Below are 26,591 nucleotides of genomic sequence, written 5' to 3'. Positions count from 1 at the left end.
ACCCTACTAGACATCTAATTCAGATGAGAGGGGATATTAATGACCATCCTGTTGGGGAGGTGCCACTCTACTGGTCTAAGAGGACTGCCGTCCCTTCCTCCCTATGCACAGTGCAGCCCTGGAACAGCACTGTTCATAAATGGTGCAATTGCAGCTGTTTATGTTTCACAGTACAAACACGTGCTTAACCATGCACAACATTTTGCTGTAAAGAAAAAGAGAACCTAATTCCTGCACACAAATATAACTTTTAATCTACTACAAAACACTTTAAGTAGAGAAGTAAATGCTTAGGATTTTACTAGGAGGTTGTAAGGGGGTGGGATTTCATTTGCCTGTTTCTAACTCTTTATTTAACGAGGACAACTCTCTGGCCTTACTAAGATAAGAGAAAAAAATAAATAAAAGCCTGAAAGAGCCCAGAAGTTCACATTATTCCCTCTTTCTGTTCCTAAAATAGGATGTTCGTAAAGGTTAAGGAAAACAACTCTCTCTCTTAGGATTAATAAAAATACACTGTAAAGGTTCTTCGTTTTTCTTTGCCTTATCAGATGAAGAGCAGCTAAATAACCAAATGTCAAGCTTTGTATGAAACTATCCTAATGTTGAATGAATGATTTTTCAAATGCTTTAAAAAAAAAAAACAACAATCCAAGATAAAGATTAGAACTCCGTGAAAAGATTAGTTTGTCCTTACATACTAGAAGACCGCTTTGAATCCTGGGATTTCCAGAACAGAAGTGTTCTGAGTGTTTTATTTGACAAGTGAAGCTCGCAGAATTTGTAAATTCTGTAAAGCTCATCTTTCTTTTTCCTTTATTGATCTCCTAGAAAATTCAATAACAAAAACATATGCTGCGGAAAAGTAACAAGATAAATGGAAAGGGTTAAGAGGTAATAAAGCCAAACAAACAAATCTTAAAAGTTATGACATTCTTCTCCTTTGTCAAATCAGTGTTCTTCTCTTTTTTCAGCTCTGTAACTCTCAATTAAGTATGAGGCATTTGATATCATTTAAAGCCCTTTGCTGGCATTTTTTCCTCATTTCCTGAAACCTTGTGATCTTAATTCTGAAATGGTAATATAACACTCCAAAAGACTTCCAAACTTTCCAATGCTGTAACTGATCTCTATTTTTGTATTTCTCCATGGCAAAATTAATGAATTAAAATTGCTAAATTAATATAAATTAGCAAATTGAGGCTTGGAGCTGGGGAACAGCAGAAGAGCTGGCTCTGGCAGCTGGATGGGAAGAACCAGAGCCACAGGGGGGTATGTGTGCCCATTTTCCAGCACAGAGCCTTCTCTGGCCCAAAGGCAGCCCCTTGCTGTTTCTCATCACAAATGCTTCTGGCTTCAGCTTGTTCTCTTTCAGAGATGAATGAAGGAGCTCCAAACTTAATGCTTCAGTGTCTGAGGCAGACACATTACTGAAGGTTACTTCTCTTTCTTTTCTTGTACTTAATATGCAAAACTTAGTTAATGTTATAAATGTAACCTCTACAATGTTTCACGTCAATTCAACTTCATTTTTCACGTACAGCTACATTGGACAAATGCTTATGGTTCTGCTGCCAAAAGGAGATCAAATATTTTTCCTCTGCTGTCTTCATAATTCTATTTGCAGTATTAATGTTATGCTCCAAGTAGATAAGTTAAAGAAGTTAATCAGTGAAGGGGAAAAAAATACCTCATGTAAAGTAAATGAATGATAAACACAAGCTTATCCTCCTCCACATTAAGGAAAACAGCTAACCAAACAACGCTTCTAGTCAGGAAATTATCTCATTCATAAATACCAATTGAAATGTCATTCTTTTTCAATGAGTTTGACTTCTCTAAGGGCAAATGAAGGGTGTGTTTCAGGTACATCTTAAGGACTTGATTCTGAGTGACAGGCTCAGTGGTCTATGACTGAGAGCAAAGCACACCATGGCAAGCATCTGCATGGATTTGAAGGACGCTTACCTGAATTACCTAAAAACAACTTGCTCTGCACAGCTGTGACTGCAAGGAGCTACAGCTCGCTGGCAGAACTAAGCTTGGTTTTATCATGCAGAGAGAAATTACAGCAATATATAAATTATGATAGAACAACTCTAAACATAATATTTTTTCTAGCTTATTTTCTGCCACTTTTTACAGTGGGCTCTAAGGAAAGTGTGTGGGCAATCAAAATGAAAGAACATGAAACTACTTGGGAGGTTTGGAGTCAGTTAATGTTGTCAGACTTAAGAGATGCCTCAGTGTTGGGGAGGAGCCACTGGACGCTGTTCTCAAGAAATTGCCTATGTCACTCCCAACACTATTAATTCAAAGGTGTTCTGTTCAGCTGCCTGGCTTGCAATAGCTGGGATTTTCCAGAGGAAAGACTTTCGTTCTTACTTCTAATTTCTACCATCTTATCATAAAGTTCAACAGAAGACCGGATAAAAGTTACAAGTTGATGACGCAGCTTCAGTAAGGTCAAATGCTCAGAAAGGAGAGTTGGCTATCTGGAGAAATTTGATGTTAGAACTATGCCAAAACTATGACAAAACAGCATTTGCACTCACACCTGTAAATGAAACTAGACTACAGCAGGAATAAAAGTCTGATGGTCCTGACTCTAAATATCAGACACAAAAAACTTGGAAATAGAAATATGAAGGATAATTTTTCAGTGAGAGAATGAAAGCCAAACAAGAGATAAACATTAATACTGAACTTTCATTCTGTGGAACAACTATTTAAGAAAGTAAGGTAATTTTGTGAGTAGGACTGGGGTTCAAGAGTTGAGTCAAGCCCCAGCCTCAAACACACATTCCCTCTTCTGACCTTGGCGAGGTCACAGGCCAGTCCCTCTCCCATCCATGTAACATCTATTAACACATATGCATGCGATGAAGATATGTCATGAGAGACAGAAGGCACGCATGTACCAAGCAACTCAGGAAGGAAGTCTCTTGGACACTTCCATGAGCAAACAGGCAAACTGCATAACTGAAAAAGAAAGCAGAGAAATAAACCCCAAACAGGCAGGTTTCCCCATTCAGTCACCCACAGGCTTCTTAGCTTAGCAGCAAAACCAGCAGCTCTGCCCAGCTCCCAGCTTTGTCTGGGAAGGTTCAGACATCACTCATTCACACATTTAGCTTGTTAGGGAGAAATGAAGAAACAGCAGCTCTGCATTTGTTTAAGAAAATACTTCTTTTGAAATGCTGCATTCACACTGGGTCATTATCGTTGCTTTCAGCTGCAGCTATCACATATGTAGAAATATAGTTTTAATTTATTCCAGGAGGCTCTGGCAGAGTGGCAAAAGAGACAAAATTGGCTTGTTCAAGAAAAGCAGTGAACATATAAGTAATAGGTGTGCTGCAAAACAATGACAACACAGTATGGTATTATATTAATACAAATAGCTCCTTTTAAATACAAATCTGTTTGCCACACTCATTATTTTTAGAGATTCCACAGTCGACAACGCAGTGAAATACAGACAGATGTGTAAACAGATGTAGCGATGATGTATGCTTGCTGTCATTTATTCAACACAGGCAACTGACCTAGTCAAACAGCACTTAATGTTACATAAAATTTGCTGAGTGGTTTCTGAGTGTACTCTACGAGATGCTGGTTTGACCATAACATTATCTTTCTGGAAATAAATAGAGATGCATCTCCAGAGTCTATTTGAAAACCTACTTTTATAAATAGGCCCAATTCTGCAATCAAACTTCTGCTCTTATAAGTACAAACAATACCATGTATTTTAAATTAGCAATTAAGTAAGCCATTATCCATGAAACAGCTGTCAGAAGAATGCATTGAGACTGACATTGGTTGAGGTCCGGTAAACCATTATCCAAGTGAAAGGATAAAAGAAATAAGAGAGCTTTGCAATATATTAATTTAAATTGATGTGTAATCACCTTTGAAGAAATAAAACATTGTTAAAATCTATATAGAAGAGGCCACCTAATTCACTAGGAGGTGTGTTTTCACCAGAGAGCAGAAATTTTGTTATGAAGAGAAAGCAGTATTTTTTCCCTTTCTAAGGGAAAGTAAATCTGAAAAAAAAGTAAGAAATAAAGGAATACTGAAAAGTTTATATCACTGTGATAGGAATATATTTTAGATACATTGCCAAATTCCATTCTCACCTTCCCCTATTCAGAAAATACCTATAACTGGTAAAAGAAACTATTACCAAAACATGAAAGACCAATGAAGTGGCAGAGATTTGCTACAGAACTGTTGCAGCATCAAGGCATTTCAACAAGTAGTCCACATCTTCTCACACTCACCTTTTTCCCCTTGATTAGGGTGGCTCTATTTAACCTGAAGTCACGTCTAGCCAGGGTTCTAATTCTGATGATGGCCATGACTGTCCCATAGTCTGTGCCAGGAGGAGAGTTAGTTCCCCACCGGGCCATTGAAACAGATGATGCACACCAATTCAAATTAACTAAACATCTATCGTTTTTTTTTTCTTTTTTTTTTTTTTTTTTCTCTTCAACTGCAACTTCATGATACATCACTGTGAACAAATATGCAGGCAACAGTACTGATGGGACATCTACTGCAAATTAGGTGATGACAGGCAGACCCACAGTCTCTTGCAGTGACCTATTCCCGCATTCATTGTAACCCGTGAACTAAGTGCAATCACAAAGAAATACTGGGTAGTCCTCACAACCAACAGCATACTCAAACCTAGAAGTTAAGAGGCTATGGTAGCATCTTCATTTCTTAGTACAGAAGGAGACATTCAACATCATGCTGAAGTATTCAAGCTTTAAAATCCTTACCAACCTCAGTTCACAAGCAGTAGATTCAACTACAAAGAAAGTGAATGACTAGTTCACATTAAACAGATGTTTCCACAGTTTTCATGAAGTTAAAAATGCATGGATAGTAAGAGTGCATAGAAACATTGTTCAAAACAAGCAGCAAAATGCAGTACTGAATGAATGCTGTTGGAGAAGCATGCCAAAGTCTCTCAAAAGGAATATTTTTAGGAGAAAGGAGAACTTGCACAAAAGGAAACCTTTACTGTGTACACACTGCCTATACTATAGTCACAGGCATTTACAGCAACACAAAGATTAGGTCAAAGGGGACTTTTCAGCGAGAGGTTGAGGTGGGGAGAAAACTAGCAAGGATTCATCTGTGCAGGCATTTTCAACAACAAACCAATTATCTGTATATTATAAATTCTCACCATGCTTCTGAGGCCCAGCCTCACATCATTGGCCATCTCCAGACAGAAAGGGAAAAGAAGATGTGGGGAGACAAAAAAGGATCAAAACAGTGAGGCTAACAGTATATTTAGTATTTCACTCTTTAGCAAACATATACTAATTACACTTCTGGTTTGAAATAGCAACTTCTAGCCACTGTAACCAAATAGGATGATCCTTCAAAATGGTGCTGGTTTCAGAACTCAACTATGACATCTAAGATAACTCTATGAGATGACAGATAATTTTTTTTACAAGCTAAATGTTAAATTCACCGAAGTTTTGTTCCAAAACTCACTAAAATTAATGTCATTCTTTACATTATTTTACATAGCTTTTAAATCCTACATTATTATAGAGCTAATAAATGACATAATTTTTCGCCCTATTACTACCCTTTACCAGAGTGATTTACTCTACTGGACCATCAGCATAACAGATTGCTCTATCACCATCCTTCTTCACCTTACAGCCTAAACTCAGAAATTTCCACACTTTGTGTCAAAGGTACACAAGAGAGCTGGCAGAGGAGACATAAGGAGTTGCTCATCCAACCCATTTGATCCCCAGCAATAATTGCCTTGCAAAGACTCTCCTCTCCACTTCAGCTTTGAGAAAGCCTTAGAAAACTGTTATTCCTGATATTTACCTATAAGTATTTTATTTAAAATTTAACTCTTTAGAGATTTCTGCGTCCACATTCAGGGCAATATTTTGGAAACTGCACAAGATCCTATTTCAGCATGAGAAAAGAAAGGAACAAATCGTTAGATAGCTCAAACTGAAATTTAATTTCAATAGACAAATAGATTTATAAGTTGCCTGTTACTATAGCATTTTTCTTCTTCAGCAAGAAGCCAATACCCTTTAAAAGAGGCTGTTCAGGTTTATAAGACACTACCTAACTGTTCAAGCAACTTTTGTGACACAAAAAATAAAGACTTCTTCAGCAAGTCATCTCATTGCAAACAATGTCCAATTTCAGATGTACGTAGGTTTCAAAGCAACTGAATTTAATCCTACACTGAAGGTGAATGGAAGTGTGTGCTCAGTGTGGTTAGGATCAAACTCTCACTTAATTTTATGTATATACTTAAAATCCCTAGCTGGATCAAGGCCCAGGTCCCTTTGAAAACTACTTTAAAAAAAAAAAAAAAAGCAATAATGGAACAAACTCATAAATTAAAAAATAAAATAAAATCACATTTTATGTTGTAGTTTTTTGTTTTTTATTTTAAACTTTTACTGACTCGTTATTAATGAACATTCAACATCCCCTCAAGAAGCCAACTTTCAAATACCACCATAGGCTGAGATAAAATATACAAACATTAGCTCTGTAAACATTGTGCAAAGAATCTAAAAAGAATCTGATGCATTATGGTTCCAATTCAGTAAAATACATAAGCTCATGCCAAGCACATGAGTAACCCCTGAAGTTCTCTAGGACAGGTCACGTAATGCAACATAAGCAAATACCTAAGTTCATTACCAAACTGGAACTTTAAACAGGTTGTTTCTTTCTGAGTTTTCTGCATGGCAACGTTCATTTTTAAAATTTATTTCTCTTCATTTTTCAGTTTTTTCCTTCTTTTTTTCCTTCCCCCCTAAGGTTTATACTGAGAAAATCCAGATCATATCCCTAAGAATCTTTTTGGGCTTTCTAATACCACTGAAAGAAAAATTAGAGCAAACACAAAAATCCCTTTCTTGCACTTATGGAAATATACTAGAACCAAGTGAATGCATGAATACTGCTTTAAGTATCAGGAGCCTGGATCCAACGTCCTTAATCATGGGGGTGACATATCAATTCTAATTCCCTGCAACCTTGACCTAGATCTATGTGATCGATAGCAGGACATTACTGATTGCACTGGATTCCACATGAGCACACTGCCTGCAACCAGATATTACAGAATATCTACTTCACCATTAGAGGCCTCTAAGGAGAAAATCTTGTTTCTTCACTCACGTAAAAAGATAACACTGGGTTAGTGAAAAAGCTCTTTCAACTATTATCAATTCTGTACATGGCCATTTATTTACCCTCCTTTTGTTTTTTTTTTTTTTTTCTCTGATATTCTAGCTTGTACTTTGTCATAAAATAACGTTAAACTTTTGCATTCTGTAATGACCGATTCCTAACACTACTTTGCTGAATTGAAAATGCCAGGTAAGTGAAAATTTTCAACCTTTTATATTTGAAGTTACTTAGAAACTGAACTTCTAGATGGCATTGAAATGCATTATTTTGCCAGCATTTGCATTATTTATTTTCCCCAAAAAACTTTATTTATTCTTAGAAAAGTAGAATACAATACAGCGGTACAAACAAATGATCATTTATATGCAATTGAGCAGAAAATGTACAAAGATTTCAGACATGCCATAAAAATACAGAAAAAAAATAATTTAAAAAAGAGATAAAATTTAGAGGACATGCAGTGAAGAAAATAAAACATCAGTTTGATGGCCGCATGTTTCCTTTCACTCTCAAAAGGAACCATCCCAGTGGAAATCAAATTGTCAGGTAAAAAGATAACAACACAAAAGAGACGATGTAAATGAAGTGACAGACAAGACAAGGATAGTGAAAATAACAGTGAAAGCATAAGACTTTAATAATCCAAACCAACATCGCTGACACCACGCTGAAGGTATAGAAGCCCTAGTTGCTGTGGAATAATGGTAAGTGAATATGGTGCAGATCTCAGTTCTTAGCAGTGACAAATTTTGATCCATTGGACTCATATCTGTTTACTCATATTTCCATTTCTGAGGTACTCTGGGTTTCATATTCTTCCAGTGCCAGAGAAGAGTCCTAGTGGGTAACTCTTAAGAGTGCTAAAGCTGGAAGTAGGGATTTTTGAGGTAGGCTGGAATTTGTGTAGCATCAAACATGGGAAAAGGGGAACTTAAGGCAGATCATGTAAGGCATCCTTGGCAAAAGATACAGGCTTGCTTTCTTTCATCCTGAATGCTGGTATTTGTTGTAATTTTCAGGGTAATTTTTGCTACCTCTTGCTATAATATAATGCTAGGAAACATTGCAGAGTATAGACAGAAGTAACAGAAGCAACAGAAGGTTAAGAAATCACAAACTAAGCAAAGGATGTGATTGTTAATGAATTATAAACTAGACACAGGTTATAGGGAAATGGCTAGTAACAGCTCAGCATCTGGAAAACAATGCTAAATCCCCTTATGCAGTTGAAAAAATAATCTGCATGCACTACAAAATCAAGAACATGTTGGGTATGGTTGCTGAAACACATTGCTAGGAGCAGCAGTCTGGAGACAACACACTTCTGATTTACAACATACATTAATCAGAAATAAAGAAAGAATCAAAGCAAGAATTTCTTGAGAATCATCTGTCAAGACCTGTAATAACAGTAAGTGAATCAAGCTTGTCCTTCATAGAAGATGCAACAAGTATCAATTTCCAGCAATTACCTCATATAACATCTCTAAGTGAGTTTACTTGACAAAAGGTGATCTATTAATTTGTTTTTTTAGTGAATATACCTTGCGAAAAGTGAAAAAGTCAACTTTTCTTTCCATGAATAGTATGATAATATAACTTTTGCTTTCATATTTTTGTTGATATGGAGTATGTTATGTGGATGAATAAGAAGTGATATCTTAATAGTTCTGAAGAGATCTCTGAAGGGGAAGAGTAGATTTCAGTGAGACATAGCATATAAAGTACAAAGGAACACAAAGGATGCTGCTGAGTTCATTGCAGGAAGTAGCTGTACCAGATCCTAACAACAAGGAACATTTGCAAACTGTCTTTCAGTCACAAAAGTAATATTTTCATGGAATAAAAGGTAGGAAGAATCTGATGATGTGATGAAGCCCTTGGTAGTTAAATGATCCAGATTACATCAGAGTTAACAAAGACCATGAAATAAAAGCACGGGACCAAAGGATATAGAAATACAGAGATAAATATTGAAAGTTTGACATTTCATGCCACTGGGTTTCAGTAATTTCATGGGATTGCTCAGCTATTCAAAAAGGGCAAAGATTCCAAAATTAATATTAATTTTCACTTTTCCTTTTGCAATTCCCCAAATCTCTGAAGCTGATCATAGTTGAAAGACTGGGTATCAGTACTGCAGCCTGAGTAGCCGTTTTGTCAATTCAAGATTTTAAAATGTAGAGATAAATGTAGGAGCTGACTAAATTTCACAGTGAGTGTAGAATGTCTGGGCATTAGTAGCAATTAGGAGAAGCTGATTATAAGCTCTAGAAAATCCAATTTGAAAAAGATGGCCAAAAGTAAATTTCCCATAAGCAGAAATAATAAGAATGTTTAAACATTACCAGATACGTTTTCAATTTTAATGCACCACAGACTTGAGCCCAAGTAGATGGAACCTGAGATGGTCTTGCAGCTGTACAATTTTCCTGATGTTGAAATTAATCTTTCTTTTGTTAATCTGAATTGATAAGGAAGCATTATGACCACATTAAGATTTTTAGAGAATAAATCTTTAGAAAAGGACCCAGGCACCTCTTTGGAAACTTAAAGATCCATTTGGAAGCCAACCTGTGTGACCTATTGTGGGGAACCTGCTCTATCCGGGGAGTTGGACTTAATGATCTCTAGGGATTCCTTCCAAATCCTGAAATTCTGTGATTCTGTGTTACTCTTAAAGAAATTTCACTACTGCTTGCATGACAGAATTGGGAACTAAGGGCAATTGATTGTTCTGGGAAAATAAAGAAGTCCTTCTTTCCTGGAAGTTCATCCTAATGAACTGACTTTATGGGTAGAAAATATATAATTTGCTTAATTTTGGGAGATGGCTTTTTTTTTAAGTGAAAAAAAAAAGGAAAAAAAAAAAAAGGCAACAAAGGATTTCCAATTAGAAGTAGTCTGACATAGTGCTTCCTATAAAGTCTCTGACACAAATATCATCTACATTTGTAAAGTCCAGGTTATGGTGTCAGGGTTCAAAAAACAGTGCCCATAGTTATATAGTTAAGATCACATTTTTTACACTAATTTTAATTAAGAGTTGTGATTTATATCACACAGAGCTCCAAGTCCTTGAATACCTCAGTGGATTGATTCCGAACGATCTCTACAAAAGCCAAAGGAATTGAAAAGGGAAGAGGAAAATACAAGGACACCTTAATACCAGCTGAAAATATTTCTCCAATGCTAACGAATGTTGTTCAGGTCTTTGTGGCCACAGACTTCACACCAACCCCCAAAGGAAAAAAATGACAGTCTCTAAAATCTCTCTTTTTCTTTGTCAAGCTGCAGTTGCCCAACCCTATCATAAACCTGTCAGAGTGGTCACAAATTTACCTTCCCAATACTTCTCTGTTTTTCTAGTTGACACCAGATTAGCATGACAGTCTAACAAGTGGGTCAAGCCAAAGAGAGAAACTTCTAAAAGGGCTCAGCAAGTTATATCGGCTCCTCATTCAATCCTGAAGCCACTTTTCTGCAATTGATTTACAGGATTCCTAACAGTTTAAAGGTCACAGTAGCCAGGCTGCCTCTTTTGACTTTCAATGGTGATTGCAGAGAATGCTGTTCTTTTTCTGCATGAGGTGACTACCAAAGCCTAAGTGTAATATTTGGCCGCAAGGGAATCAGTCCCTTCAGTGACATCTCACAGGCTTTGCACAGACAAAAACGGTCAGGAGAAAATCTAATTCCCAAAATTTGTAGGTGATATCACAATACTCAGGTTTGGTACTCCAAAGCCTGACTGAAAAATAAAAAAAAAAAAGAAAAAAAAAAGAAGAAGAAGAAGAAAAAAGCAGAAGAAAAATGAAATCAGCAGAATGGCTTAAGTTGGCAGCTGTTACTGAACTAAAGACTTGGATGGAGTATCAGATGCTAGCTTTAATGTTTTTTATATGATATACATGTTGCAGCTCTGTTATTATGGCCATTGCTGCAGAAATGCTAGACAATATGTAGTTACAGAAAAGAGATCCCTAAATAAAGTCCTTGAAATCAAATCCTCGTTTTGCTTTCAGTCCCCACAGCTCAGTTATTGCTCCTCACTTGTGTGGCTCAAACACAGGGTCCCTGGGGTCCTTGGATTCAATCCTTTCCAAAATTTTGAAACTTGGTTTCCTTACATACATTGAAAATCCTCAAGCAATTTGCATGCCACCATCTCTTCTAAACCATGGTTCCTATCATGATTACTGTAGTCATCAGTAACCTCCCTTTAGTCCCTCCTCACTAGTACATAAATGTCTCTATAACTAATCTACTGAGAAGTGCTTGCAACATTCTTCCACTACTTTACCCAAGCGTATTTTATGCTCACACTCTTCTCTCTAGCTCCTCTGACCTTTTCTAGAGATGCTTTTGGCCTCCTGCACTTCACTGCACCCAGCTGCCCTCTTTCAGAACCCCTCATGCTGTACAACCTTATGGCATGCTTATGCTTTCCTCCTCTGTCTTCTCACATCTGTGAGCCCTCATCCCTGGTGCCCTTCTGTTTGGAACACTCACTTTCTCTTTCAGCTTTAACACCTACTTGTTCCAGGAATCCCACTGGCTGTTCCATCTCTCAGCAGCACCCACAAAGACCAGTCTTTTCTGAGCCTGTTCATGCATGTTATGCCTGACTTTAGTTTGTACTGCTTAACCTACATCTGCTATGCTCATTCCCACACACAGGCAATATTCCTGAGTGCAACTTTGCCATACCTGCAGTAATACAGTAATACTGCAGTATACTTTGAAAGATCGAATCTTGAAAGTATTTTATTGTTCATCATGAAAACTGTCAAAGAGGATGTGAGGAGCACCCTTAATCTAGAGCATACTGGAGGGAAGGGGAAGAAGGAGGAGAATGGGAAGGGAAGAAAAGACAGTAAAGACAGGGATCTGTAGTAATCTCTGTAACAGGTAAAAAAGAGAAATGAAGGAGATAAGCATAAAGGAGATATTTAAAGTCAGGAGGACAGATCCTTCCCAGCAATGGAAACTAAGTATTTACAAATCCTTGCAATAAAAGTGACCAATTCTTTCACCCTATCTTTGGGGCTCATACTCATCTCACACCAGAAAAATGCACAAAGGTGAGCCTCTGAGTGCAGAGAGAGGAAGGTGCTCCAGAGTATGGCAAGACAAATGCTCTATATGTAATATTAGAACCCTTCAGTCTCCTTGCTCCTTCCTTGCCAGCCTTTCACAGTGGGAACAGAACTGTCTACTGCTATGATTTAGGCCTTAGTTACACTAACATGGGCTGAATTCTACAAGGCAGAAGGGCAAAATAACAAATTATTTAACCAAAGAACAATTAAATACTTGTTTACATTCATACAAAAGCTGGTTTCCATGCAAGACTGTACTTGTGCTCTCTCTGGCTGCTTTTGGAGTGCTGCATTGTACAAAGTGGAGACATGCCTCCTTTTAACCAAAATCTCTCTTTTGCTATTATACACTGCAGAGCCACAGGCAAGTGACTTTGCAGCTTTGTCCCTCAAACACGATACAGATGTTTATCACTGACACTTGATGGATGAGTTCAAATGGGAGAAGCAGGGACTCAGAGAAATGGAATCTTACTGATAAATATTTCACAGCATTGCATACTGCAACATATATCATCAGATCCCATTTGGCAGAATTGCTTACAGGTGATGCGTGTGTCAATTATTGTAATACTCCTGGCAATCTGAGAAACACAGATTGTAATTGATGGGCTATGTACTATTTTCCAGCTGTAGTGCAGCTCACTGCTATTATTTTCTTGTTACAAACACCTGTTCCAAGATGAAAGCACCTACAAGTGCCTCTGCTTCAAAAATTACAAGAGGTTAGTTTGTTAAACATTTAAGCTATGTAAACAAATACAGGTTTCATGCAAGACAGATTTGACTATGGACTGATTATTCTATCATAGCATTGCTAACTATTCCTACTGTGGCAAAACATTTCAAAAACAAGACATTCTCAGATGTATGCTCCTAAGTAAAATGTCACATGAAATTCAGTTCAGTCAGAAGCCCCTAGGTTTAGAAATAAAACTGATTTCAAAAGAAAAGAAGCATTTAAACAGTGTCATGGCAGTTATGGCTTATTCAGTAATAAGTAGATGGTTTCTTTTTAATTGCTCATGTACTTCATCAAACTCAGCCTAAGTCAGCCATGAAGGAAAACAACCACTAGCTGCTGGCAGCTGCCTAGCCTGTGCAAGATGGACATGGTTCTCACAGCCAGCAGATGGGGTCTTAGATCAGAGAAACCGTCACCACAGTTGGCACAACCAGGTGCCCATGGCTGGCCTCCCTGTCACAGCAGAGAGGCCGAGGGCATGTTTCTGAACTACTCTTACCCCTAAAGGTGGTCTCTCCAGGTCAGGGTTGAGGCACATTGGTGGGGCAATGTGGGGAAGTTTGCACTGCTGCTGCCCATGCTGTACCTGCTCTATAAATAAATAGAGGACTTTAGTCTCCAGGACTGTCAGTTTGGCACCTTTCATGTGCACAAATGACATATTGTGGTTTTTTGTTTGTTTGTTTAGAAACAACCACCCAGAAAGTTATATGCAAAGCTTAGTATGGCGAATCAAGATAAATCAAATTTATTGTATGAGAGCACCTAAAATCCCACCTTCCATTTGCTCTCTTTTTCGTGTTTTCTACTTGTTTTCTAATTGTGATAAGAATAAAAGTTATGGACCTCTTTCGGTGTTTCTTGATGACAACGGTTGCTGTTCCACCACAACTCCAATGCTGCCACCAAGCAGGCAAGAAGAAGGCCTATTGCTAAAATGCAGAAAACACCTGCAAAACTGTGCAGCTTGAGAGCCTTCCCATCTGTCTGTGCATTTGTGTGGCTATTCAGGTCACAACGTCCCATCCGTGGCCACCATTTTTGTTTAAGAACATCCAAATCTCCACTTTCTTGCAACTCTAAGATCCTGCAGAAATTTAAAAACATACACAAGTATTACATTCAATTACATCTTTTTCCACATTTTTTGCACTCTTTTCCTGTTACATGAACTGCCTTACAATTCAAAACTCTGTCTTGCGAGCCCCCATCCCCATGCAGTATTAATCTGAAACTCATTCTGCTCACAACAGCAGGCAAACTTCAGTGAGTAACTTTAGAGGAAGGATGACTGTCAGAAATTTCATTGCAAGGGAAGAAGCATTCCCAAGGGAAATCACCATATTCCATAGTTTGTCATGGCTGGTCTGGCTACATTCAGCTGCAGCAGCTGGTTCCACTAGTGAAATACGCAGCCCATTTCACTGCTGCTCTCCCACAGTAATTTTAAAATCATGGGAGACTAAACATGCTACTATTTGTGCACCACTTCATACAAATGTGCTTAAGCAGCGACCGACTTATTTAGTTCAGCAAATGCAGTTTATTCAAAAGGATTTTACTTCAGTGCTGTTACTTCATGCTTGAATTACTTTGTTAACAGTTGCTAATTAATCATTGTTTTGCCTCTTGTGAAGTGTCCTTTCTCTCCAAGAATGATTCATTTTGGATTTGGTTTGATAACTATTTTTGCTGTTTACTAACAACCCTTTCTCTCTGGTTATACAACTGGAGCTTTACTCCCTCTTATAAAGAACAAGTGAGATGGGGAAATCCTGCTCCAGCTTCCTGTCTGGAGCAGTGCACCCACTCACCTTCTGCTAGGGCCACGCATGCCTGCCCACCTGCATGTCTTCCATTCAGTGTACACGCTGACATGAAAAAGATGCTCATAGCTCATAGACCACCAAATGGCCACAGATACTGTAGTAATGCCATGCAATAATCAACAATTCTTGTTTTCCTGTACTATTGTGACATTCAGCATGTCTCTCCACCCTAAAGGATAAACTGAGACATTATTACTTGCTTACTGTATGGAAGAACATCGTTTCATAGCCTGAAAAACATATAAATCAGGAATCTCTCTTTGATCTCTCCCCTAGCTCATACAGAGCTCTGGGAACTCTGGTCCCTTTTCTGACAGAGCCGGTGCTACTCAGAGATATGAAGCCACACACCATCTCCACTCCCTCCTCCCTAAACAGAAGTACACAGAGCAGAAGTAGCAGCTTTGTTGAAGACTGAACTTATAACCTTTCTGCTGTCACTGTAGGAAGAGAATTAAATTTATTCAGCAAATTGTCACTGTCAAAATTGAAGTGAACCATCAATGGGATGCCGTGCTGGTTGCAGAGAAGAATCCTATGAAATGAACTTTGTTTTGGTTTACCTCTGGGAGAAAAGATCTCTGTAGGGGCTTCCGTGCTGGAGTGCAATTCCATATCCTTTGCTGCTGATGCTATTACCAATGACTGTCACAGAGCATTCATCATCCGTCAGCGCAGCATATTCCACCACTGTCACATCCCACAGGAATGCATAATTTCCTTTCTTTGCCTGTAAATACAACACAAACACAACAAAATCTAAACTAAACCACATTTTTAGATAGGAGAAAAAAAAACAACAACAAGCAAAAATAAAAAGCCCGATGCTGGTACTTCACCAGGTCACATCTATAGACCTCCAGCATCTTAATACATTTTTAAGTCTTCCCCCACAACATTACCTCATCTATGCTTTTCCCAGCAGTACATCATCTACTTCAAACCTCTCTAAAACGTCTTCCATTTTTAATAGAGAGAGAGAGCATAGGATGACATAGCCTTCTGTAAGTTTAGGCAAGGCTTACATAACAGGTAATTAATTATAAATCAAAGCCTTTGCCTTAACTGATGAAATTTGATGTATGTTTTGTAGGAGACATGGATTAGCAGGAGCTCCATACGTTTATGTAACTAGACAGGTACAGGATGAGCACTTAGTGGTGTTCCCTAATCATTGCAGTCACCAAAATGGAAACTTTACAGATTCCCTCAAGTAAATGTGTAAGTGAAAGAAGTGCCCTCCAAGAGCTGTGTTAGTCCTGTAACAAAAAAATCACACAAAGCTTAAAAAGAATTCCTTTTTTTTTATTCTTCTTTTTTTTTTTTTTTTTTTTCCCCCCCACAGAGAAGAATAATCACCAGCATCTCTTGTCAGCTCAGTTTTGGGACAAATATTGTTCTATTTTAGCACACGTTCGTGCAGATGTCCTTAAATGTCAGCCTTAATTGGCATTCTAGCCAATGTCTGCATGCAGTGAATATGATGAATGTAAATCACCTTACTTAACATAAGATGTAAGAAAAATGTCTGGATAGAAATTCAGTAAGGAAAAAAGTGATCATTTTGTTTGTTTAAAGTAATCATCGGTTTCCCAATAAATTTAAGTATTTAAGATTTTTAGTCTCAAGTGAATATACAGAGCACAAAAGAAGAACAGATGGATGGGAACAGCTAATGCAAATAAATGAATAATCATGACTGCAGGTTTCCAAGACTTTTTTTTTTTTTTCTTTTTAAGAAACAAAAAACAAAATAAATGACAAAGGCCCACCTTTGGCTGATTTCTTTAGGTCAGAACAAAGCAAGATAGGAAGCTGAAGTCTGGAAACTGAATCATTAAACTTTCTTTGCCAATGGCTGCAGTGCTGACGTTATTCCATATATTTTCCATTTTGTGTAATCTCAGTTAAAGAATTGACCTGTAAGCCTATAAGGCTCACTAAATTAATTTCCTCAGTTGAGCAACTAAGTTAATTTCAGCATGCTTTAGTATAAATCATAGCTTTCTGAAGTCCTTGACAGTTGCTTAAACATGATAATAAATCAGATGGGTGAATTATCTTGTAACGGATAGAATCGAGGGAAATAAAACTGAAAAGTATGCTTTTGGATTTTCTGTAAATTACTTGCCACAATTCACCTCCTTTTCTCTTTTACATTCTGTCTGCATCGATGCAATCAAAGACCCTCAAATTCTTTTTCTTCTGAACTACACCAGAGTAGCAATACATTATAGCCTTTGTTTCTGGCAAGATTCAAATGATCCTGTACTGACCACTTTGAAAACAGATTTTTTACATGTATACCAGCACTGTAGGTTTGGCCAGTCAAGCTCCTCTTTCTCTCCTGCAATTTCTCGGTCAGTTCAGGGTAACAGTAATTAACGTATGTTGCTTCAGACAGCTATTGCTAGATCAAAACAATCATTTAAAGCTAAAACTCAGCATAGGGACTGCAGGATACAAGTAGGAGCCACAAGATCCTACTGTTAAACTATATATTGGTTTAACTAATATGACCAATTATACAAGCTTAGTCACAAAAAAATCTCTCTCAAATGGTACTGCATGACTTCCACATCTGTATTCCAGTTCCCCTGGCCATCCACCTGACTAGGACTGGTGTTGGAAAGGAGGAATCAAGAAATAAATCACTGCTTACTGTATGTGACAGTCAGAAAAGGCTTCAAATCTATCAACACAAAGATGCATTTAAAAAAAAAAAAAAAGGAAAGGAAGGAGATTCCTCAGGGTATTTAGCTTATATTCAGATGGTAAACTGCACTCTTGGAAGCCTAAAATGTGTTTCTCAAAGGAACTTTCTGAATGGGCATGTACCTGGAAATAACCATGGTGTTAGCAGCAAGCCTCTGCATCTTGCCCTCTGCTCTTCCTCTGATGGACTTTAACAATTCTCATCTTATGTTTCCACACCTGTGAGGCCTCCTACCTGCTCGGGAGCAATGGGCATTCTTCCCACTAGTGCTCCTGGCTGCACATCTCAGGTTTTACCCTGCGGTAAACAGTACACAGGCTCTTGCTATCTACGATACAAGACTGTGTGCAAGTGTTTCTGTGTTAAAAGCCACAGTTACAGGACCAAAGACAACAGCTTTTTTTTTTTTTTTTTTTCCCCTATACAGAATTTGTTCAAAATCTGTTATTACTAGAGAACAAAAGCTTGCCTGGTGTACACACAGAAAGAAGACCCAGAGAAGATTTCACCTGTATCACAGTAATAAAATGTCTTTGATTTCTTGTTGGTTTCTGGGTTGTTTTTTTTTTTTCTTCTTTCTTTTTTTAATAGCTGGATCTTTTAGTTGTTTCAGAATTGTTCCAATAAATCATCTTTTCAAATTAACAGTTTACAAAAGAAGAACGACAACACATCCTACATTCCTCATCTTTTTCTTAGTAATACTTGAGGAACACAGCCTTCCTCAAATATTCGATTTCAATTATAAGGCAATGTCTAGAGAAAATCACATTATTGATTCTACCATTCAAACCTCAGTTTTCTGCACTTCATTTTATGTAGAAGAGCTCTGTAGGCTGACTTTCAAGGTTAGACAGCAGATCTTTTGACAAGGTCTACTTCTCTAGCATTTGCAACATTGCTGTCCTAAGTTACATCCTATGAATACAAGTGGTCAATGAAAAGTTTACTGAGTCTCTCTGTATCAATTTAGTATTTTTATGACAAACAATTCTACCCAGTGGCATCTATTGAGCAGTATTTTTCTGATAGACTGTACATTTCAACATAAACAGGAATCTGAATTTTGAACTCTTAATTATGTGTATTCTTAACTTCCAGAAATACTGAACGTGGAACTGCTTCCCCTCTCTAATTGTCAAAAACCAACTTCCCAAAGATTCCTTTTTCCTCAGGGAAGATTCTTCTCTTCCAAAATCTCTTCCTCTTGCAGATCTTTCTTTTCTTAAGGGTAGCAATCTCATACTATTAGCATGTTCGTTGCACAGAAATTTTCCTTATGACTAAACAGTAAGTTCCTATCTAAATTCGGCATGCTTCATATCCCTGTAATGGCTGTTGTGGCTGTTAGGTGAAGGCAGACAAGCTAAACTATGAGTGACATTGTGCACTGGCCCATGGGATGTATAAGCAGGAAACATAGGCTTTTTTAATGACACCTTACGCAGATGTATCTATCCATGCAACTGCATCATGACTGCAGTACATTAAAGCTCCATATCCTCGTGCTTTTTGCATTCACAGCCTAGCCATTTCAAGCTTGAACTATTTGTTTTTGGGTCCCAAATTTTCTAGGATCAGACACCACTGCAAAGAAAATATAGATAAAAAAGACAGTAAAAAGGAATGTGGTAAATACCAGCTGAGAATAGGTAAGATAGAGAAAGAAAGAATGATTGAAATGAAACACAGAATAGCAAGCTACAGTTTAGGCTTTTAATTGGCTTTCATATTTTGCTCCTTTGCTATGGCCTTTTTGTGACTTTCAGCACGCAGGCACACTGCAGCACAAAACAGAAATAACTCAGTTAAAAGTTTCAAAAACCTCTTTCACAGAGATTCAGCCAAAGTGGTCATATATTCCACCCAGGTTGAACTTCTGTAGCGGTTAACACCAAAGATAGCAGATTTATCTTCAGTTGAAGAGATTGAGGAAAACAAATTTCAGAAGAAAAAAGAAACTTGCATTAAAAATGCCTTCTTTGCAATCATCAAAAATGAAAAGACCAAGGAAGATTGTTTCCCTGGTATAATAAGAGGGACCATAAAGATAACAGTAATACTTCTGAAAAGCAGTAACCAATTTCATTATGTTACTCTTCAACATAGAGGGAGATGGAAGAATATATTTCAAAGGGTCCTGTCTTACTGTTGGTAAAGTTATGTATTTTCAAAGAATATGTGGTAAGAACTAACAATACTTAAAAAAAAAATGAACTTCAGCTTTATCACTGATAGGCCTGTGATTCATCTGCAACTTATGAAGAAGCTCCCGCACTGGAAAAAAAAGGTACAATAATGCTACATTCGTCATTAATCTACTGCCAAAATGGAGTGTCACTGTAGATGATCCCATTATATAGCTGGTAACACAGAAATATCAAAGAGTGGCCTTCACATTGCTATTAGAAGAATAGTTCAAAAACATGCTTGGATAATATTTATTTTCTATTTCAAAAGCGCCTTAGAAGAAGCTGCACAGTTCTAATAAAGAAAAAACTTGCCACTTAATCCTGTTGAAATTACTTAAAATTAATATCATTAGAAGCTACTACAGGATGCAATATATTTGGGCTTTAAGGAAGCATTTGCTTCTACTCCAGAGGCTGATCATGGTCAAAAAATGAAGAAATTTATGACGATCCATGAAAATATATGGATGAGCCATAATAATTCACAATGCAAAATCTAGTGTGGACAGTAAGTCACAGGAAAAAATATTTCAAAAAAATCCTCTTTATGGAACTATTAAATTACTTGCAATCTCAAAATAAAAATGAAGAGAAGTGTCTGTTCAACAACAAAAGATCTCATTTGATGTTTATTGTTTGTTAAAGGAGAGAAACATTTGGAAGGAAGTAAAAAAGATAGGAATGCACTTGTACTGTGCTACTGCATTAATCAATGATACATTCATATTTTGTACTATACTTTCTTTTGATCATTGCATCAAAAGCAATATACAGGAAGAAAAGAACCAATAGAACCAATTCAGAACTATTGCACCAAATTGACCACACAGAAGAACAAACTGTCTCCATTAAAGGAAGACTGTTAAAAAGCCACAAAAGCAATTTCATTCTCTCATGTGTATCTTTGTATATATGTACATATATATGTGTGTGCGTGTATATAAATATATAGTGAGATTCATGAGAGTATACACGGCACATATCACTTTGTTCTTCCAAAGCAAGAATGGCTGCTCACAATGAGAAATGCTGCAAGTTACTAGGTAAGTTATGATAACTAATAATTGCCCTCAAGAAATTATTGCCATGGGGTATTATGTGAACACCTCATTCATATTTGCAGAAACGTTAGGGATATATGCAATTCCCCTATCAATGTCAATCTGAGATGACATGGCAAGAGCTATGCACAGCTCACTTCTGGGACATTCTGGCTGCAGCTTGACCCAAAAGGAAACTTTCCATACAACAGAATTAGTCAGTCCTCTTCCGTAGTACCAGAAAACTCAAATGGCAAAATAGCACTCTGCATGGACTTGTGATTTGTCTGGAAATTCCTCTTACTCTATGCGGAGACATTTATGAATAGGTGGATATTTTACATCTGCAATGACTATTTTCAATGCCCATGGCAGTACAACAAAAGCAACTTGCCCCCACAGCTCTGAAACGTTTTTCTGCCACTTATGTGACTTCGCAGTGCATCAAATGCTGTCTCTGTGGCCGTACTTGTGTTGCAAAAGCTGTGCTTTGACAATGGGAGATGGTCACTGTGGCTACAGGGCTGTGCTATGTCTGAAAGTGACCTCTTCCATGGCAACCAAAAGCTTTTGTGGCATTCAGGACATTCTTCCATTATTGTCTGTTTGGTTTTAGCCAGTCAAAGGGAGAAGAAACATGTCTGGGAAATGGAGAGAGGAAAATGGAATTGAGACAAAGACTGGAAATACCTGCCTATTGCATGAGTAAGCAGTACTCTCCTGTTTTGCATTGAAGAGGCTTTTATTTTTTTCTTACTTAACTGCAGTTGAACTGTGATGCTGTCTGAAGAAAATGGAGAGCAAGAGGAGAGAAGAAGTAGTTGTTGTTTTTTTTTCCATTGTACCAGGCAAGTCTTTATTCAGAAAATGTGTTAGGTATCTTTATACGCCGGAGGAATTTAGACTTTCCTTTTCCTATAAAGCATTTCTAAGGTACATGTACATCTCTTTCATGCAGCAGCACATGTTTAGATATAAAAAGTCTGATTTCTTTGGCCGATACCATTTCTTCTTTAGGAAAACAGAGTTTCTAGCCAAAATATTTGATATGGCTGACTTGTCTGTTTTTTCAAGGAGCTCAATGAGTTAGCAAGAACGACATTTAATCTATAAACACAAACGTTTAGTTGACAATGTTATTAAATACTGAGCTCAATTTACGTGCCTAATTAAATAGCAGCCTTGGTCAGCTTTGGGAGCTGAGGTAAATTCAGTTATTGTTGACGTTAATGGAATGAGCTGATCGAGTTATATAAAAATCACCCTACAATATTAAAATCAAACTCAGTATGAAAAATTTAACATTACTTACAAGAGACAGAGCTGCCAGCTCCATACAGACAACATAGTTGGTAGTCCAAACAGCCTGCCAGTCCACAGTTACATTTAAGGTTTAGGCAAATCTAGCTACAACAAATGGCAGCATGCAATAGGCTTATGGAAAGAGAGTTTTTAAAGCTTTACTGCTGACAGTATGAATGGTAACACAACAAACAAGGGACAAAAAAGGTAATTTTTTCTGCTTTTTTTCTATGGTAAACTGTTTTACTTATATATTGTTTTTAATGTCATGCTACATAGATTAGAACACATTGGCACTACTTATGTCTCTGCTAAGAAAGTCTTGAAATAGAGGCTTCATTTGCATAAAGTGACAAGCAAATTAAAAAAAAAAAAAAAAAAAAAAAAAAGAAAATCACTGCAGACTTTTCTATAGCCAGGGTTCTACCTTCTACCAGAGGAAGAAAGTTTAACTGAGCCAAGTGCTCAGCTGGAAGGCGGGAGAAAATGCAGGGGGAACCAAAACTATTGACAGAATCCTCCTGTACTGGAAAAGGCAAAAGTATGTTTTCCCAAAAATAAGGATTTTATCCAGAAGTCACACAAACAATTGGGAATCTTATATCAAAGGACTTTGATTCAGGAAATAGGATGGCTTATATTAAGATGTTCAGCCATGCTATGGTTATGGTGTTGTAAAAAACAGTATTTTTTTTTATTTTTCCTCACTGACAGCTTAGAAGTTGTTTCAAATATAAAAAAAAAAAAAAAAAAAAAAAAAAAAAGAACCCAAGCTTCAAACATTTTCTTATTTCTCATTTATAAAAGCATAAGGAACTTGTAATAAATTTATTCCAAATCACTGTGTCATTGACAACAGAATAATCCTGATCTAACAATCACAACTTTAATAATAGCTGTTTTCCTGCTGTGTTAAAAAAAAAAAAAAGGAAATCAATTAAAAAATAAAGGAGACACTTTTCTCTAAAGGAAAAGCACATTAAAATTTCACTGGCTATTTCCGCACACCTGCCACAATATACTTCAGGACACATGCAGTTTGCTGCTATTTATTATCTGCTTTATTATCTGCTAAGCTACAAGATGGAAAGCAGAGAAGACCAGCAGACTAAGGGCGAGTAAGTGTGGGCCTGAACTTAACCAGGGCTGTTTATAACAGAAGTCAGCAAAAGGATGTAGAATCTCAAGCTACTATATATACCTTGATTATTACAACAGTACTCAGTTTCATCAAAAAATCTTAGAGAAATAAAAATTAGGTGAAAGCATTCTGACATGTGAAAGAGCATGTGCTTGTTAAGTTTCGAATAAACAAAGAAATTTGGCATGAAAGTTCTGTTCTAAGAAACATTAGTGGATTTTCATTCATTCCTCATGTTACCAATACTTACTTTAATTCAAAGCAAATGAAAAAAAAAAAAAAAAAAAAAAAAGAGCAAAGGACAAGTGTCAAAATCTGAATAATAAAAAATATCATTGAAGATGGGTATTGTCAAAGCTGCCAAGAAACCTGTAAGTTTTACAGCCACCTCCAAAGGAGGATTTAAATACTGGAGATTCCAGCAGAGCTAAAGTACTTTAATTCAAAATCACGACCTCACAAGATGCCTTTTATCTGGCATAGTTACTGAAAGGAACTTTATGTAAGGATATTTTTGTTTAAAGTTACGATGTAATTGCATTAATGTGACTCAACAATATTAACTCCACGCAAACTAATTTGATACAGCACAACAATTAAATAAAGAGCACTGTAATCCAGTCTTACCTTCCTGATGCCTTCAGAAGGGTTCGATACACAATTATCTGCCCCATTATTCTTACTTATTGTCCTCCACAGTTCAGCAAATGTGTTATCCTGCTCCAGAGGGTTTGTTCCTTTTGCTTTAAAGTATTCATATACTGCTGAGTCTCTGACTGTACCGTAAGATATATCCATTTGTTTAGACAGATCCTGAAATGTTCTGAAATTCAAGCAATATTGAGATATTAGTGAAACATAGAATGCTACTGAAAATTTAATTAAATGATTTATTTTTGTCTTCAGTCGGAAAGCATTTATCAATACCAGGCAATACTTGAGTATCTCTCCCTTTCATCATAAAGGAAAACCAAAGAGTAATTGAATTCAACTGAGATCATGTGAACTTAGTCATACCTGAGGTTTTTTTCTTTGTTTGTTTGGTTTTTTAACCTTAATAAAGACTTTCTGGTAGATAATCCATGTTAAATATTATCCCAAGTTTGCACAGAAAGGGAGTCCATTACAGACATACCCCAGTGCAGGAAAAGGTTGTAAATATAAACTGTCAGCCACCTTGGCACCACCTCACAGAACTCAGTGGAATTAGTTGGAACTTATACCAATACTCCACCTGACTCCAAATCAATAAGACTTTTTAAAACAAACAAATAAAAGCCTTGGTTCCAATTTCGACATGTCCCTCTCCCTCTTTTCTTCACAGCCTCTGGTAAAACAGACATTTTTCATTCACACAGAGGTCTAACTTTCATTTACTCATCATACCACCCTGAAAGTGTAAATGGGCCTCAACTTGAGTGACTGTGAATGCATCATTTATTTTCAAATTGTACTGAATGTAATTCACTCCTGTTTTACAGCCTTTTCAGCACAGAAAGGTGTAAATCACTGCCTGTGTCACTGAGAACCAGGCCAAGTTTCAAAACATTTGAAGCAGAATCAAGTCAATTTTCTATTTTCAGCCACCAATGTTTGCTCCTGTGTCCTCTTCCTTTGTTCTCACATCTCACTTTTCTGTACAGGTACAGAGTGGCAGCATGGGCTAAACTGTATCTCAAATTATGACATATATATATTTATGTCTCATAAATGCATAACCTCAAAGTAGATTTATTTCAGATGCTTCTCATATGAACTACCAATTAACCTTAGCTGAGATCAAACTAAACTCTCCCATCCACTCTACCATCCTCCCATCACATCACCTTCAGGCCCTCTGAGTTTGGTTCCCAAGGAGCCCCTTTACCTGGAGGCACCATGTGAGGCTGCCAGCTCCATCCCCAAAGCCGCAGCTCAGCAGGGATTCCTCTTCTACCCTTACAAACACCCTTCCAACTCACACGCTGCTTCTAAAATTTTAAGTGGTTTAAGTTCTTAAATTGTGTTAAGGACTTTTTATCATTTTAAGCTGCTAAGCAGCTTTCAGTAAGACTGTGAACATTTTTTTTGCACACTTGTGGGTTTGCGCTAACTCCAGGAGTTGCATCAAACCCCAGATACGTTACTTCCCTTGCTCTATATACACCACTTCAGTAAAACAGAAATGAACACCCTGTAGGTTGCCAGATATTCAACAATTCTAATAAAAAATGAGAGAATTTGTATCAGTCCTCTCTCTCTGTTTAACAGTCCTGAAAGTTATATTCTGATTTCCTAAATGTTTCTGGTACATTTCATTGAACAGGACCATTTTTCCTCCAATTTTGATCTAAATGATTACATGCTACATTTAGTTCCTTCTTTATTTTTTAGAATAAGCTTCATCATATCACATGAAATTGCTCACATCCTGGGGATGGATGATCTGACTGTTAAAAGACACATTTCAGTCTATTGTATGTCCAAATGACTAAGAAAGGTGCCGAATACACACGCAGGGTTTCTGTGGCAACCCTTTTAACACAGTCTGCTGTCTAGATTTCAGTGCCTGTAGAAGCACATACAAGGTAGAAGCACGTTAGCAGCAGCATTTTTAGCTATTGTACTTTAATGTGACTTTCAGCAGATAACAACTTTACAAATGTCTACTGTTCATGCTGTCATTCTTGTTGAAAATGTAAGCATTCAAAAAAAGCAAACTGTAGCTTTCATAATGTTTCATAACGTGGATCCCTTCTACTGCCTCTGCATGGGAACTTTGACAGAAATCTGCCTCTTGTTTTAGCTAAATTATACTTTATTGACAATCACTGCTTTTGTTTTAGCTAAATCACACTTTATTGACAATCACTACTTTTGTTTTAGCTAAATTGCACTTTATTGACAATCAGTACTGTACAAAATCACAGTACATCTTGCTTTTCGAAAAGCATTTTTCTTCAATTCTCTAAGCATTGCAGTGAGCAAATTCTGGATATAAATCAAGTGCTTTGCTGGCCCAATAAGCAGGTAAGAGGTGGCAGGGAGGAAAGCCCAGCCTTTGCTTGGGTGTTGCATGGAACAACTATGATCCCTTTAGTTGGCAGAATTTTCCTACAAGGATAATAAAGAATACTGCATGTCCTGAGGATTATGCACATCTTTCCTGCAGTGCCCTACTTGATCCATTGTAAGAACTGCTCCTGACACAGGAGATTCTCTGTATCACTACTGAAACATCTTTTGAGCGAGTCAGAAGGTCTCCAAAGGACACAGTCAGGGTCACAGCAGGTAACCAAGCTTGTGAGTGGCTCCTGCAGCATAAATTCATGC

General features: G+C 37.2%; 1 protein-coding gene across 2 annotated transcripts in view; it reads right to left on the bottom strand.

Moving 5' to 3' along the window:
- GRID1 (glutamate ionotropic receptor delta type subunit 1) overlaps positions 1-26,591 on the bottom strand; it is a 602,942-nt gene that overhangs the window by 95,613 nt on the left and 480,738 nt on the right. The window contains exons 13-16 of one of the 2 annotated variants that reach the window (XM_048944232.1): positions 23,907-24,102; positions 15,452-15,618; positions 13,906-14,146; positions 13,559-13,645 (exon numbers count right to left, since the gene is read on the bottom strand). In XM_048944232.1, the coding sequence (XP_048800189.1) occupies positions 13,559-13,645; positions 13,906-14,146; positions 15,452-15,618; positions 23,907-24,102 (691 nt within the window). The remainder of the gene's footprint in view (positions 1-13,558; positions 13,646-13,905; positions 14,147-15,451; positions 15,619-23,906; positions 24,103-26,591) is intronic. The other variant, XM_048944231.1, reaches the window with a different exon arrangement.

This window comes from Lagopus muta, chromosome 5 (assembly GCF_023343835.1).
Source record: "Lagopus muta isolate bLagMut1 chromosome 5, bLagMut1 primary, whole genome shotgun sequence".
NCBI classification, from domain to species: domain Eukaryota; kingdom Metazoa; phylum Chordata; class Aves; order Galliformes; family Phasianidae; genus Lagopus; species Lagopus muta.
This window is presented reverse-complemented; position numbering and strand designations above follow the sequence as displayed.